Source organism: Takifugu rubripes, chromosome 6 (genome assembly GCF_901000725.2).
Source record: "Takifugu rubripes chromosome 6, fTakRub1.2, whole genome shotgun sequence".
Taxonomy (NCBI): domain Eukaryota; kingdom Metazoa; phylum Chordata; class Actinopteri; order Tetraodontiformes; family Tetraodontidae; genus Takifugu; species Takifugu rubripes.
The window spans coordinates 11,085,225-11,100,474 of NC_042290.1; the positions used below are offsets into that span (position 1 = coordinate 11,085,225).

The 15,250-nt window shown below is 45.9% G+C and overlaps 3 protein-coding genes across 6 annotated transcripts; 2 read left to right on the forward strand and 1 right to left on the reverse strand.

The window, feature by feature from the left end:
- Positions 1-35: 35 nt before the first annotated feature.
- prnpb (prion protein b) lies at positions 36-3,114 on the reverse strand. Of its 3 annotated transcripts, XM_029837043.1 has the most exons (3): positions 2,838-3,114; positions 1,967-2,298; positions 36-1,936 (listed from the first exon to the last, which is right to left on the reverse strand). In XM_029837043.1, the coding sequence occupies exons 2-3, from the start codon at positions 2,292-2,294 to the stop codon at positions 909-911; spliced, it is 1,356 nt and encodes a 451-aa protein (XP_029692903.1). In that variant the 5' UTR covers positions 2,295-2,298; positions 2,838-3,114; the 3' UTR covers positions 36-908.
- Positions 3,115-3,539: 425 nt separating this feature from the next.
- LOC101063355 (protein phosphatase PTC7 homolog) lies at positions 3,540-9,280 on the forward strand. The gene is made up of 6 exons (XM_003965482.3): positions 3,540-4,057; positions 5,241-5,420; positions 6,063-6,261; positions 6,597-6,720; positions 6,804-6,933; positions 7,061-9,280. Exons 1-6 carry the CDS (start codon positions 3,856-3,858, stop codon positions 7,117-7,119), a joined length of 894 nt encoding a protein of 297 aa, XP_003965531.1. The 5' UTR covers positions 3,540-3,855; the 3' UTR covers positions 7,120-9,280.
- Positions 9,281-9,580: 300 nt separating this feature from the next.
- LOC101072388 (TBC1 domain family member 10A-like) lies at positions 9,581-14,235 on the forward strand. 2 transcript variants are annotated; one of them, XM_003965520.3, is made up of 9 exons: positions 9,581-10,168; positions 10,609-10,708; positions 10,883-10,990; positions 11,104-11,210; positions 11,285-11,399; positions 11,583-11,648; positions 11,928-12,117; positions 12,247-12,401; positions 12,542-14,235. In XM_003965520.3, exons 1-9 carry the CDS (start codon positions 9,987-9,989, stop codon positions 12,932-12,934), a joined length of 1,416 nt encoding a protein of 471 aa, XP_003965569.2. In that variant the 5' UTR covers positions 9,581-9,986; the 3' UTR covers positions 12,935-14,235. The 2 variants fall into 2 exon arrangements, with proteins under 2 accessions (XP_003965569.2, XP_029693338.1); XM_029837478.1 differs by lacking the exon at positions 11,583-11,648.
- Positions 14,236-15,250: the final 1,015 nt, after the last annotated feature.

The window sequence follows — 15,250 nt, forward strand, 5'->3', positions numbered from 1 at the left end:
TCACACAAAGTTTAAATTACTTTAAGCAGAGAAACGGTTGTTAAATTGGTAATTTATTAAACACATGAGCATACACGATATTTTAGTAGCATGGTACCTGATGGAGATGAGACAGAGGACATCTAATCCTGAAGGACATAAGTGCACTTTTTAAAGATACTGTTCAGTCTACAGGGCATGAAATGAAATCAAAACCTTAAGCTCTATTGCCAGTGCCAGAAAATATCCAGTGTGGAGGGCGACAAGAGTAAAAATGAGCTGGTTAAGCACATGACCACAACAAATCACTTCTTTCATGTTGAGTATTTGAGTAATGTTCTTCAAACAGGCATCCAGCCTGAATCTCAGCACTAACAGCAGATTGGAATTAGTGTCCCTTTAACCTGGACTTGAAAAATCCTTGAGAACCCCTGACAATGTCATCCACAAACTTGAATTTATATCGCATGTTTAAAAAAAAAACAAAAGTGCAAAATTACAGATTCCACTAGGTGGGTGATGACTTAGAAACAAATAAAGAAACAAAACAAACACTGTGTTTACATCCACAGCCGAGCAGAGCTGCCAAGATCGGATCCCGCTGACTCTCTGGCGTTCAGATCATGGAGGGGAATTCTGACCAGCTAATTTCCTCAGAATAGACATTCCACTGGAAAATTAAACTGTGTCCTAAACCATTGAGGAAGTTGATGTTGACAGTGAGCACAACTCTACTCTTGACTGTAGCATCAGGTCTCTGGTCAGCCGTGAAGCCAGTGCCTGTGTCCTCCAGTGTACAAATTTTAGGGGCAACATAGACGCCACATCACCGGTCTATAAGTGAAATGTTGACAATATTGACATACATTAGTAGAAGGCAGGCGTGCAAATATAACGGAGACATTAGAGAGACACGGGGCTGATGGATGTCACTGGAGGAGGAGCGTGCTGGAGAGAAGCAGAAGGGAGGAGAAAAGCTGGATGGCGCCGAAGCTCAGCGGGCCGCAGCGATTCCGCGCCTGCTTCTCCAGGAATTGCTCGGAGTAGGCCATGTACTCCTCCACGCAGCGCCGGGACTTCATCTGATCGACCAGGGCCGGGTATCCGATCTCCTCGATGCCCACGGTGTCGTCGTCCCCGTCGGTTTTGCCGCCCTTGTCTTTCAGGAGATCCGTCCGATTCATGCATCGATCCATGAAGTTCTCGTAGGACTCGGCCCGCGGCGGAGGCTTGTAGACGTAATCGCGGCCATAGTCTTTTTCGTCGGTGGATTGGGTGCCATAACGGTGGTACATGTAGTTGTTGTAGTAGTATTCCTCCGAGGGGCTGCGGAAGCCAAAATGTGGCCGAGGGAAACGCCCAAGTCCATATCCGACGGCCATTCCAGCCACAGCACCCACGCCGGCTGCCACCATGGCTTTTTTGGCAAAGCTTGGAGATTTAGGCTTGTATCCCATGGACTGTACTGACTGTGAGAAAGGGGAGCCCCCCATCCCAGGCATATAGCCCCCTCCGCCAAATCTGGGGCTGAGGATTTTATTATTTGGGTTCCAGTTGGTGTAACCACCAACCGCACCACCAGGGTATCCTCCAGGATAGCCACCTGGGTAACCTCCGGGGTGTCCGCCAGGCTGACCCCACCCTGGTCCTGTATTTCCGGTTCTGACTGGGTAGCCACCTGCTGCAGGGTACTGATAAGGGGACCTCTGATTTGGATAGCCCCCAGCAGCAGGGTACTGAGGGTAACCTCCCTGGCCTGGGTATCTACCTGCAGCAGGGTAACCTCCCTGGCCCGGGTATCCACCTGCAGGAGGGTACTGGTTAGGATATCCTCCTTGGTTGGTACCAGCTCTGCCTGGGTATTGGTTTGGATTGCTTCCACCAGCTGGATACTGATTTGGATAATTCCCTCTTGCTGGATTCTGATTAGGATAGCCCCCTCCTGCAGGGTTCTGATTTGGGTAGCCCCCTCCTGCAGGGTTCTGATTTGGGTAACCCCCAGGATTGGTTCGACCGGGATACTGGTTCGGACTGCCACCGACTGGGTTACTTGCTGGGTTTTGTCTTGGATATCCTCCTGGGTTGGACTGGCCCGTTCCTGGGTGGGGGTAACTTCCACCTGAAGGATAAGGGTTGCTGTTCCGATTGGGCTGAGAACCGGATGGTTTTGATGGTGTCCTACTACCCCAGTTGGTGGAGGAACCCGTTTTCTTGCCACCGCTACTTCCACTTTTTTTAGCCCATGTTGCTTTAGTGTTCAGCAGAAACAACAAAAGGAGGGACAGGAGAACCACTTCACACAACCTCCCCATCATGGTCCTACACACAAAAGAATTTTTAAGATGAGGAAAATCCGAAATAATTGCACCCAGTTAAAGATCATTGCTTTCAAGGTTCAAAAACACTACAAGATGGACTGAGAATAAAAAAAATAAGCGGCACTGCCATTCATCTTATTAATTTGTGGTAATAAGAAATGGTACGCATGATTTACTAGAACATTTAGCATGGCATTACCGTCTTTTATTTCTAAATTTTAATCTAGCAATAAAGGAAGGCCCAGCAAGGACTTTAAGCAAATAATCTACATTTTAGGTAAATTAAACATTTTCACAATAAAATATCGTTTTTAATTTGGGTGGTATTTTTCTAACACGTTGCAAGGAAAACACGATCGGCCTCGCCTTTATTTTTAAGAGCGTGAGTGAACCAAGACTGCATCCTAACCATCCCGTCCATTCACTTATGTAATCCTAATCAGGTTAAATCCCTTTATTATAGAACGGGTGCGTCCCCACATCAGATCATTTCCGGCTGTCAACAGCGTCGCCAACAGATGTAATTGAATTGCTATTTACCGTAACACGACGCGTGGTCTGCGTTTCGATGGAAATTGGCCGATGCTGTTGTCGTCTCTCCCTTTCCGTTATGGACTCTCTCCCTCTGGGTGGTTTCGTCTAATCATAGATGGGTGCGCTCGATTTGCAGCACAGTAGGCACCGTGCGCGCGTCGAAGGCGGGACCCTCTGCCATCATTTCATCATCTTGAGTTATAAACCTTTTTGTTTGGGTTTTTTTTTTGCTGTAAAATATGATGTTAAAATAAAAACCTGTCTTTTCAAGTCAGTGAAAAATAGGTTTGGTTACGCTCGGCGAAGTGTTTCAAGGTCACCTCGGGTTATGAATAACACCCGCTCCTTCCTGTCAAATCCTGTCAGTGGCAATGACGTCATGGTCGCAAAGGTCGAACCATTGGTCCACTCGCGTGTTATTCTGTTTTTTTAAAAGAAGTCTTTATTGAATTTTATTTGAACGTAACAAAATATTAAGAAAAAATCCAATAATAATAATAATCTGAAATGGAAGCGTATAAAAACACAATGAGCACGGATGAATAATGTAGATCAAATACCGCGTTTTAATACAAGGTTTTCAAAAAAAAAAAATCTCGGTTTATTCCTTAATGTCGGCTGGTGGCGTCGTTTCGTTTGGATCCTTCAAATGGATGGAGGCGTCTGCTGACGCCTGACCGGTGACCTGTGACGTCAGCGTTGCGAAAGGTCAGAAGTACCCGTATGTTCTCACAGCTTCCTCCGCAAACATGTCGGCAAGGAGAGAACCGAGCGGAGGAACTGCGTTCTTGAAATACATCCCAGAGGCCTGAACGAGGCAACAGACAGCGACGGTCTGTGGTGGTTCATGCGGAGTTAGACACTGTCAGGGGGGGGGGTGGGTCGGCATTTGTTTCCAGAAGCTGGTCGCACATGGGAGGATAAGAGAGCCGAGAGCGGCGGAGGTTGAAACTAAAGTGGCCGGACACCTGAGGAGAGGGAGGCAGCGCGTGCATTCAAAACAAGGACGTATCTTCCGAAGGGAATGTTGTCCGTACTGTCCTATGGAAGGCTGGTCGCCAGGGCTGTCCTGGGGGGACTTTCCCAGACCGACGGCCGGGACTACAGTCTGATCAGCGCCAGCTATGGCTTCGGTAAAGACTTCCGAAAGGGGATCCTCAAGAAAGGGATGTGCTACGGCGACGACGCCTGCTTCATTGCCCGGAACAGGAACGCCGATGTTTTAGGTATGACCGCTGCGATGGTGCCGTGGTGCGTTAGCGCTCGTGCACAGGTGACCTTCAGTGAGCCGGACTGCACGTGCCCTGATCCCCGGGATAAAAACGAAACTCCCAACCCCCTCCCCTCTCAAATCTGGATTATGAACCAAATCCGCTATAAACCGCGTGTTAATGTTGATTGTTTCCTATAATCGCAGCGGAAATGAGTGCGATCGTTGCAGTCGCGCACATTTTGGTGATAAACTCGCGACGGTCGGTCTGCTTTGAAGCGGATTGTCGCGTGACCTTTCACCTACTTCCCCAGCACGTGCAGGATCCCCGCTGTTACGCAATATATTAAAAACATACAATCATCCGGTTAAACGTGCCTGTAAACGGTACCGAAAAGACCGCGTTAATTTGTCCTGGACTTAAAACTACAAAGTCTTACAAAGGTCAGAATGGTTGAGCATGGAGGCGGCCATGTTGCACCGTTAGCATGTTAGCTTAGCCTAAAGTCACTGCTTTGTTCTCGCTGCTCAGCTGATTGAAGTTTCACAGAGAAATTCTCGCACATACACGTTTACAGAAATATACGTTGCGTTGGAATAGTCTGAAGTGGGGGAGAATTACGGTGAAAACGTGAGGTTATAATACGAAAATAAAGCCTGGCTGCTTCACGTGTAGTTGACCTGGTATTGTAATGGTTCCAGGTAATAATGTGTAGTCACGACAGTCAAATGTCAATGTGTTGTGATGTTCTTTTGTCTCACGCAGTCTTACAAATGTGAAAGTGTTGGTTAGTGCAGCAGCTGCAGGGTGTTCAGTTTGATCCCCACAAAGGAAACCAGATCCAACAAAGGACAGGTGGTTTTTCAAGACATGAGACAACTGACAGACCTGGAAAAGCACCAGCAGGGAGTTTTTTTTTTGGTATTCAAATGAGGTGTTTTACAGTTAACAAAAGACTTTTTGTTAATGTGTATCTTTCAGGAAACTTCAGGTTGTTTTTAATCAGTAAACTAACCAACTCCGGCTCGATTATTTACATGCTTGCAGTTTGTGGTATCCTGTTGCATCAACAAATGTATTCACATAATTATGCTGTCATCTGTGTTAGTATTTTCTTCCAGATGTCTGATCATATTTAAAACGGTACATATTTGCAGTGAACTTGATCCCAAACTAAATTCCCCTTTTCCCCATTCAGGTGTTGCAGATGGCGTAGGAGGTTGGCGTGACTACGGGGTTGACCCCTCTCAGTTCTCTGCCACCTTAATGAGAACCTGTGAGCGACTGGTGAAGGAGGGACGCTTCTCTCCAAATAATCCAGTGGGCATCCTGACCTCTGGCTATTATGAGCTTCTGCAAAACAAGATTCCACTGCTGGGTGAGTGTGAACGGGAACAGTACACACACTGGGGAAGGTAAATGCAGGTTCAGGAGTTACAAAAGACCAGCGGTGGAATGGAATGAAGTCCTTTACTCATAGGCAGTCAGTGTTTGTAGCTGCAAGCAGGCATACTATAGAGTGATGTAATAACTGTGAGGTAAGGACTACCTTGGTCTATATTGTGGTATGTAGGTGCCAGACAAGGCGGTCACCTTGTGAAACTAAACATGCAGGGTGAACATTTTGTTTTACTGCAGAGCTACCAAAGGTCAAGACTCCCTGTGTAACCAACACGCCACAGGGGGTTAAACTGTTTTGGTTTTTAATGCTGTTGAACATGTGATCGGGGTTGGGTTTCTTCTCAGACCCACAGCCAAGTGCTGCGTTTCAACTCCTCCTCCTTGTCACGATGTTTGTCAAATGGCCAACTTTTATTTTAGGAAAGTTCCGACGAGGTCTCAGCTCCACTGTGGCTGTCCAAGGTTATTTGGACTGCAGTCAGTCCTTCGCTTCCCAGATGATTTATCAGAATCCTGCACAAATCCGGTCCAACCACGGACACAGTCACACTTTTTCCTCCACCAGCCATCTTTACACAGCTTTCTCTATAACCTCTGCTGTTTGTGCTCTGTTGTGTAGGCAGCAGCACAGCCTGCATCGTGGTTCTGGATCGCCGGAGTCACCGGCTGCACACGTGTAACCTTGGCGACTCTGGCTTCCTGGTGGTGCGGGGAGGCGAGGTGGTTCATCGCTCAAATGAGCAGCAGCATTATTTTAACACACCTTTCCAGCTGTCCATCGCACCACCAGGAGCAGAAGGGGCGGTGCTCAGTGACAGGTGAGGAGCCCTCTGTCATGCTCTTTTAATAAATGCGTCCAGGAATGATGGCAGATTGACCTTTGTCATCACTTTAGTTAAGTGTGCACTGTTTTGGGCAAACAATTACCATCAATTTTATCATGTGAGTAGTAATAACCTGTTTTTAGGATAAACAGACCTGCTTTGTCAGCACTGCTGGTATTTATGGTAGATACATCCAATACTTGATCATTCTTACTTACTTGAGAAATGTGGAGGTAATTGGCAGAAGGTTATGGCAGCAGAAGTGTAGCTGTGTGCCCCTGATCCCCTGGTGACAGACCTCGCCTTGTCTCCACCCGTCTGTCTTCCAGTCCCGATGCTGCCGACAGCTCCTCTTTTGACGTGGAGCTTGGCGACATCATCCTGACGGCAAGTGACGGCCTCTTTGACAACATGCCGGACTACATGATTCTACGGGAGCTTAAAAAACTCAAGGTGCCACTTCAAGAATGTCAATATTTTCACCCAGAAAATCTCATCTCCCAAATGTAATTCTTTTTGCTGTGTGATCGCTTCAGGCCCCCAGCTATGATAGCGTCCTGCAGACTGCACAGAGCATTGCACAGCAAGCTCATGACCTTGCCTACGACCCCAACTATATGTCCCCATTTGCACAGTTTGCCTGTGATAATGGTCTGAATGTTAGAGGTACGTATATTGACTCGCCAGTCATTACTGAATCCCTCCAAGTTTTCATGAGCGATTTGCTGCATCTTTATTTGCACCACGTATCTCCCTGACTTGCATATCCTTGCTTGTTTTTCTTGACCTGCAGGAGGGAAGCCGGATGACATCACAGTGCTCTTGTCCATTGTGGCTGAATATACAGACTGAACATGTGTGTCAGTATTGTTTGAGCTTGTGTTCATGCGTGCGAGGCTGGTCCTTCCACCCCCTCTGCCTGAGTCTTCCACCTGCAGCCCTAAAGATGGCAGAAGGGAGGCCAGCTGACATGACACTCGCTTCCCTGTGGAGCTGATGACCAACCATGTCCTTTATTTCTTTCAGACTGTTTTTGTTTTAGAGCTTGAACGACAGCAGGCAGCTAGGATGTTGTTTTTTTCCACGATGATCGTGATGCAGGAGGGAACGGCGCTACAGTGTCATTTTGTGGCATTGGTGCAATTAAAGTGATGCAATGAAAACTCAGAGGGCGGTTTGCTTTTCCTGAGGATTTACAAACAAGGCCCCTGTGTCTAAAAACGCACTGGCAAACATGGCAAATCACTTTATTTTGCATTATTAGCAATCAATTTGGACACTCCGATAAAGAGTTAATTTGCCAGCACTCACTTGTGTACATGTAGATGTGACGTTAAAGGAGTAAGCCATGATTTGGGATTCTTTAGCACATGCAGTAGACTCTTGAATCCATCTGTCTCTATTGTGTTCCTTGCTTTTATCAGTTCTAAAAAGTATCGTTATCTATTGAGATATTGGGAGTAGACGAGTGCCAGGTAGCAAGATTGTAAATGGTTGGGTCTCGGCATCTTGGATTTGGGAATGTGTACGAAGGGAATGATAACTATTCATTGCTAGGTTTGAATAAATGTGACATACGGTAGATATGACTGCGGAGTTTGTAGGCGGTCGTTTGTATATATATTGTCTTTTTTGGGGGGTGGGTGTACTTTCTGGACACTTGGATTTCTTTGGTTTGGCAATCAAAACCGTTCTGGTCCTGTTTGTGTTCATAGAAGCATTTTCCTGTGTTGTATGAGTTTAATCGATCCCAAACTTCCACTCTGCTGAAAAGAACAAGAAAATATGTGCTGAGATTGAGCTGTGTGATGTTCAGAGTGTCTATGGGATGTTAGCTCCTGCCAGCATCTGGGAGTGTTTGTTGTTAAAGGTCACGCATGCATTTGAGAAAAAAAAGATGTATTTTTTTAACGGTTTAGTTTTAAATCTGAATAACTGTCTGCTGGTGGGAAATTTGTGATGGACGACATTCAGTGATCTTAAAAATTGTGTTTGAGAATTTATTTTTTTATTTCCAGTTCCTCAGTTATTACCTTTGTTTGCTGCTTCTCATTGTTGTTTTCAGATGTCTGAGCTTGACATGGTTTTAATGACTGTGATCACCATGATTGTAATTAGTGAGTGTAAATATGTGTGTGACGTTGATGTCGATGTTGGTGTTTCTCTCACAATATTTTGCCACTCTTCGCTTTAACTTATCTCCACAGGTGAAAAACACCAAAGGCACATCTTTTCTTCACACTTTGGTGTGAATTACATATAACGGTAGTACTGTACATCTGTCTGCTCTGACTTTTCTAGCCAGATCATAGAAATCAATAGAAGGGTGTTAAATGTTTATGTACCTGCATTTTATTTCCCATAAAATTGGTTTTTATCATATTACAATGTGTCCAGTTTTAGCAGGTATCTTCATGAAACCAAAGAAGAAAGCCATATATGTTAAAACAGGATTACTGCACAGCTCTAACACCTGCTGTAAATGTGTTTTTCACTGACACATAACAAAGACAATTGAGCAAAATGTCTTACTGTCCTGTCCTATTTGCACAGTTGCTGTCTCTGCTACTGGTGCACTTTTATTTTTATGCATTTGTAGTCTTTCTTAGAATTTTTTGTGTTTATGTAAAGTTTCTCATCTTGTATTCAGTTTAAAAATAATTCTAACTGAAGGATGTAGGAGGTGGTGCTGTGAACGTAGAATGAGAGCACAGTTTTAGCCTTAACAAATAGTAATCAAGAGGCCTTTCCTGTCATTGCAAGCTTGTCTCGTCTCTGTCCTGTTGGCCTGATATTTGGTGTAAATGAAGTGTTCTCTCCCGTAAAACCGTTCTTAAAAAATGGTGCTTCTGCAGTCTGTGTGGAATGGTTGTCCTCTCTTCAGCAAGCAATGTTTGTGTGTACGAAAGATTCAGTGAAATGTCTACAGTGTATCAATGCAGGTCTAATTTATGTAAATATGTTTTCAAATACGGACAATATTTAAATAAAAGAATCTAGTATTTATACTAAATTTTCTCGAGTCTTTCTTAACATACCATGTTTAAAGAGTTTGCCTTGTAGAGAGGCACTCTCAAGGCACATGAAATGTTTACATTACAACTGTTTAGAACATCACCATGTATTCGTGTAGTTATTCCACATATTAATTGCATTTCCTGACTTTAACACTAAATTATTTCATCGGAGTCAGAAGTAAAAACGAAAATAAAGTGTTATACGCGTTCCGCCCCAACAGGTGGCAGTACATAATTATTTGGCATCCTGCGCTACAGTTAATAGAACCAGAGAAGAAGATGCCCTGTACGTCCCCGGTAGGGGGCGGTAGAGAGCCTGACATGCCGCGGATGTTTTGTTTACTAATCGGATCCAGCCTCGCTTCCTTTAAGCTAACCAGCTAACCTACATTCTTGCTGACAGCAGAGATTCAGACTAAAATAGGTGCGAGTCAGCTGACAGTTGTGTGATGCTAACATTGTAGCTTGTGGCTTAGGAAGCAGATTATTCCGCGTTTCGCTGCGACTGCGTTCTTTCTAAAAAGCATCGGAAAACTACTACTACTACTGCTTCTAAGGTAGTAGTTTTTATGGCACTATTTGGAGTATCCAGCGAGGAAGCATGGCTCTTCTTCACAACCTTATCTAGTTGCGACGTTTAATGGTGTTAAAACGCTGGAGGTTGTGCGCATTTCGGCCTGTGTTCGGCTAAATGTTGAATAAATGGCAAGAAGTAGACATGGCAACGGACTGGACTCGTCTGGCATCAAAGAGAAGCTGACTGATCACGGGAACAGCAGCTGGTTCGTGTCCGACCCAGGGACCAACGGCAGCGCAGTCCCGGAGGAGACGCAGGTGGACAAGTACGGCTTCACAGGGGGGGGCCAGCAGTCCTCTGGAGACCTGTGAGTGGAACTTTGCTTCAAGTAACCCTAAAACAATCGATGCACACTTTTCCAGTAGGTGATGCTCTAAATGGGCTTGTCCAGGCGTGCAGTACGGTCCATTTTAAATCATATAACCTCGAAAAAAGAATCAAGGCCGTAAAATCTGATTTACACGAGCATCGTCATGAGTGCAACTCGACTCCAATGGTTTATTTTCAGAGAAGTTCCAGTATATTTGGCAGTTTTCATCCCACAGTCTGTCTCACCAGCATCCTGCTCATTTTGACAGGAATGTTTCGAAACGGATTCCGAACTGTCGTCGACCTGTGGGTCGTGCTTGTCGTGCTTTTTTTTTAATCTCCTGCTTTTTTTTTTCCAGTATTGAACGTTCTCGTGCAAGCTCTTTCACAGTATGGTTCATTGTTACCTGACTGTGTTGACATCCTTCGTGTCGACAGCGCTGAAGAAGTCCCGATCGAGGTGCTAAGGCAGCGGGAGGCCAAATGGCTGGAGATGCTGAACAGCTGGGACAAGTGGATGGCCAAAAAGCACAAGAAGGTTTGTCTGGGAAACTGCCAATTGGGTCCCGACTGTAGCAACAGTGGAAACGATGATTATTGAATAACTTTACTTGAAAGAACTTTGGTGGTTGGATACAGCGACTCTGTGTTAGCTATGTCGTCGAAGACGGGAGCAGCATCACAAATAACGGTGCACGTGCTGAAAAAACAGGTGAAAGAACGATGTCAGAAGGGGATCCCACCGTCGCTGCGGGGCCGAGCCTGGCTCTACCTCACCGGGGGGAAAGTCAAAAGGGAGCAGAACGCTGGAAAATACCAGGTGAGTCATAGAAGCGACTGATATAAAGAACTGCTCGTTAAACGTGCACACGTCTGGTTAGAAAAGGCTCAAATGTGGCCCATAAGCTACGGAAATCCTGCTGTTTTTTTTAGGAGCTGCTGAGCCAGCAGGGAGATCCAACCTGGGTCGACATTATTGAGCGGGACCTCCATCGGCAGTTTCCCTTCCACGAAATGTTTTCCGCCCGGGGAGGTCACGGGTGAGCGCCCCCGTCGTGATGCCCTCGGTGTTAGAGAGGACAGGGTGACAGGTGCTCTGCGTCCCTGTCCGCAGGCAGCAGGGCCTCTTCGACGTCCTGAAGGCTTACAGTCTGTTCCGCCCTGACGAGGGTTACTGCCAGGCTCAGGCTCCCGTCGCTGCTGTTCTCCTGATGCACATGCCAGCAGAGGTGAACACACAAGCCTCCCATGCTGTCCAGAAGAGCCAAAGATAGATGTTGGACGCGTTTATCACAGTTTTAATGTTCATATTTGCAGGGTGTCGAGACTCAGAGTGTGAACTTATGATAGATGAGTCGCTACACGTCCGATATTTGTTCATTTATTGCATTTGTTTCCATTCTGTGACCAAGGATGCCTTCTGGGTTCTTGTCCAGATCTGTGAGAAGTACCTGCCGGGTTACTACAGCACAGGGCTGGTAAGGATCTGTGCAGCCTCAGCAAACACACTGTGTCAATCATTGCTCAGCTGAACCCGCGTCCCACCTGGTGACTCAACCGCTCTGCTGGGATTGAAGATATCAGGTGGAATGCTGCAGGAATGCCCATAAAACTGCGTGTTTGGGATGCGTTTTCCTGTTTTCCCGTCAGCCAGCACATGTAACAGGAGGCCAATGCAGATGTCTCAGTCACCCAAGTTGCTGACTCGGCTTGAAGGAGGCGTTTGTTCTGACTGCTGTTCCCCGCCCTCTCCACAGGAGGCCATCCAGCTGGACGGGGAGATCCTGTATGCCCTGCTGCATAAGGTGTCTCCCACGGCCCACCGCCACCTCAAGAAGCACAACCTGGAGCCCGTCCTGTGCATGACCGAGTGGTTCATGTGTGCCTTCTCCCGGACGCTGCCGTGGGCCTCGGTGCTGCGCATCTGGGACATGTTCCTCTGCGAGGGTAAGATGTTGGAGGAGCACCCAATCTGCAGCGTTACATCAGGATTGAGTATTGGTGGGATTTAGATCAGGTTCTTCAACTAGTGACTCCAGCAGATTTAAGACCATTCGGGACTTTGTCTGTTCTCAGGGGTAAAGATCCTCTTCCGAGTGGGCCTCGTCCTCCTGAAGTGCACGCTGGGCTCCCAAGAGAAGCTGAAGTCCTGCCAAGGTCTCTATGAAACGATGCAGCTCCTCCGAGCTATACAGCCGCAGTACATGCAGGAGAGCTTCCTGGCGCAGGAGGTGCGGTCAGACCTCCGCGTTATAATCTGTCTTCGTTTTATGGTCTGCAGCCTCAGCCCTTTTCTTCTTGGACTTTGCCCTCTCGTGGCTGCACTATCAGCTGTCATGAATAATTCAGCCCAACTCCTCCTCTGCTTCAGGTTGTTGAGTTGCACGTGACTGAGAAGGACATTGAGAAGGAGCATTTCAATCAGCTGCGGCGATGGAAGGAGACGCGCGGCAATTTGCAGTCCAAGTCCCCGCCCAGGATGCACGGAGCCAAGGCGATCATGACCGCCGAGCCACCCAGGGACCAGGACCTGAGACAAAGGCCCAACATCAAGGTGGAGTCTCTTCTTCCGCCCAAGCAAGATGGGGAGCGAGGGGCGTTCGATCACAAGGCTGAAGTAAGGCAAGAAAATAACACAACCCCATCACCACCTGTGGGTAATCCAGGCTACCTTCAGCCTGACCCCTCGCCCCTCCTCAAACACACGACCGTTGACGGGTCCAAGGAGAGCGTGAGCAGCACAGAGCATGACACTTACCTGTAGAGTTTACACACATGTGAACCATTCCAGACAATTTTATTATCAACAATAATGTTAAATAAGCAGAGGTGGAAGAGGATTCTCTCCTTGAGCCATAAGCTGCCAGCCAGACTTCAGCAGTCACATGAACACGCGACATTATAATATATTTATTATGGAAATCGGCCACCAGGGGGCGACAAAGGTCCTCATGTCACTTTGAGACAGGTTCCAATAAACTGGCCTAAACAACATTCTAAACAGCTTGATTAAGACTGTATTTATGATGTTGAATGTAAGGGATCATGAGTATAAATCATGAGCAATCCAAATCTCTGAATCTGCCGAATGTTGTGTAATTACTGGGAGCAACAGTTGGTTTGTCTGTAGTTTATGAGGAACACTTTTATTATCTTCCTCTCTGAAAGCAGATGGTTTTGTTTGCTCTATACTTTAACTCTTATCGTTCCCACGAGGTTGGAGTTGGTGGTTGTTATTACTGTTCTTAACACGTGGGGGCGCTGTCAGTCTGAGAAAAGACCAGCATCCGTTAGCGTGACTCTAAAATAAAGGGAGATTTGTGCAGGGATATTGTTGCTAATAAGCCAAAGATTTTTATAAGCTGATATATTTTATGAAATTCATTTGTTGATGTCATTTTGGGTAAGAACTTAAGAGATAGTGCTCAAATGCCACATTGAAGAACACTAATATGAAGCATTTTTCCTCAAAAACTAAGCTATTGAAGCTTAGTAGACACTTTCCTATTTAATTATTTTTCCATCGTCTATAGCTGATCCAAACATGACAATTATTAGCTTAAAACTGAATGAAATTCCAGAATTTATTGCATTTTGTTGCTTTCTTTTTGCACATATTCAGTTTAACTATTGAAAGTACAGTGAAACACTTTGATGCTCAGTTTGATGCTAATTTTGAACCTAAAATAAAGTCAGTGAAGCTGATATTTAACTCCAGTGTTCTGATAAAGGGAACTCACGTTAGCAGCTGCTAGCAGTTTTAGCTGTTTTTTAATGTGTTTTTTAATGTTCACATTAAACCGTCGATGTTAAATGCGCTGCTGTTTATTCAGTAGACATTTTTTGACAGATATTTTGATAAAATTAGCGCATATATGACATTTATGTAGGCTAAACCTGAATATTGGCGTCTGTACCGTCGTCGGCGCCACGGTGAGAAAGAATGTTGCGTAATCTAACCGAGATGAAACGCTTTTCTCTTCATCTGATGCGACTTCATCACAACTACGATCCCTTTTATACCGAATTACTGTAAATCAATAAAGTGACAAAACTGTGGCTGTCGATGCGTCTGAATTCATGATGTTATAGTGGAGATCTCTCTCTCTCACACACACACACACACACACACACACACACACACTCTCGCTCTGGGTGGAACAGGCAGGGTGTGAGTGCAGCCTGTGTTATCATTCAGTCGCCCACCAGTGCAGCAACACACTTCCTTGGACACCTGTTTCTCCGGCTCTTTCAGCTCTGTGAGGAATTTGCATCTCAAATGGGGTAAATTCCCACAGCGCCGTTCCAAAACGCCACGATCGGCGAGCTGCCTTTGCTCCCTGAATGGAGTCTCACACAGGCCGCCGCCTTCATCATTGTCTTCCTCCACGAGGTTCAGCTGCAGTCCAACCGCGCTTCATTTAATTTAGCCCAGAGGCTTGCAGCCTGTGACATGAATGTTGTTTTTTAATTTATGATGAAAAATATTCAATCTGGGGTCAAGTCTCCCTTACTGGACTGGTTATAGTGGGACAGAGAGGCTAGACAGACTGGTTCTACTGGGATGTGGAGGGAAAAATGATCATGTTCTTTAGGTATTCTCCTGCTTTTATAGCTCTCTGGTTTAATGTAAGGATTTAATAGCACCCCCCCCCCCCCCTCCCCCGTCTGTCCCATGTGGGCATGGGCTCCCTCATCTCAAATCCTGGACTGTAAGGGGACACTGACATTATGGAACCTGACCCAGACGGCCGCCGTCTGAAGAGTGAAACTCCTCGTTTTCACACTTGCATGCAGGAACACGATCTCAGGGTGTAACGACACTGTTATAACGAGCATATTAGAGGGGAAAAACTCAATTTTCTGCTGCTGAAATCGTTCATTAGAAGGGATTATATTGTTTTCATAAACTGGTGAGGAGATTCATTTAGATCCATTCTTCTGGAGGGCTGCAATAATAATGCAAATGCTGCAACATTTTATTTCACCTCACATGTTTCCACATATATGAAGTGCATCTGAATCTTTTGTTAAAACTAAAAGCGCCCCCTGGTGGCCGTTACATTTGTCCGGAAATTAG

Coding starts and splice junctions, on each gene's coding strand:
- prnpb (XM_011604869.2), bottom strand. CDS start 2,294: ATGATGGGGAGGTTGTGTGAAGTGGTTCTCCTGTCCCTCCTTTTGTTG.
- LOC101063355 (XM_003965482.3), top strand. CDS start 3,856: ATGTTGTCCGTACTGTCCTATGGAAGGCTGGTCGCCAGGGCTGTCCTG. Junction 6,721..6,803: donor GGGAGCTTAAAAAACTCAAG/GTGCCACTTCAA, acceptor TGATCGCTTCAG/GCCCCCAGCTATGATAGCGT. Junction 6,934..7,060: donor TAATGGTCTGAATGTTAGAG/GTACGTATATTG, acceptor CTTGACCTGCAG/GAGGGAAGCCGGATGACATC.
- LOC101072388 (XM_003965520.3), top strand. CDS start 9,987: ATGGCAAGAAGTAGACATGGCAACGGACTGGACTCGTCTGGCATCAAA. Junction 10,709..10,882: donor TGGCCAAAAAGCACAAGAAG/GTTTGTCTGGGA, acceptor CTGAAAAAACAG/GTGAAAGAACGATGTCAGAA. Junction 11,400..11,582: donor TGATGCACATGCCAGCAGAG/GTGAACACACAA, acceptor TCTGTGACCAAG/GATGCCTTCTGGGTTCTTGT.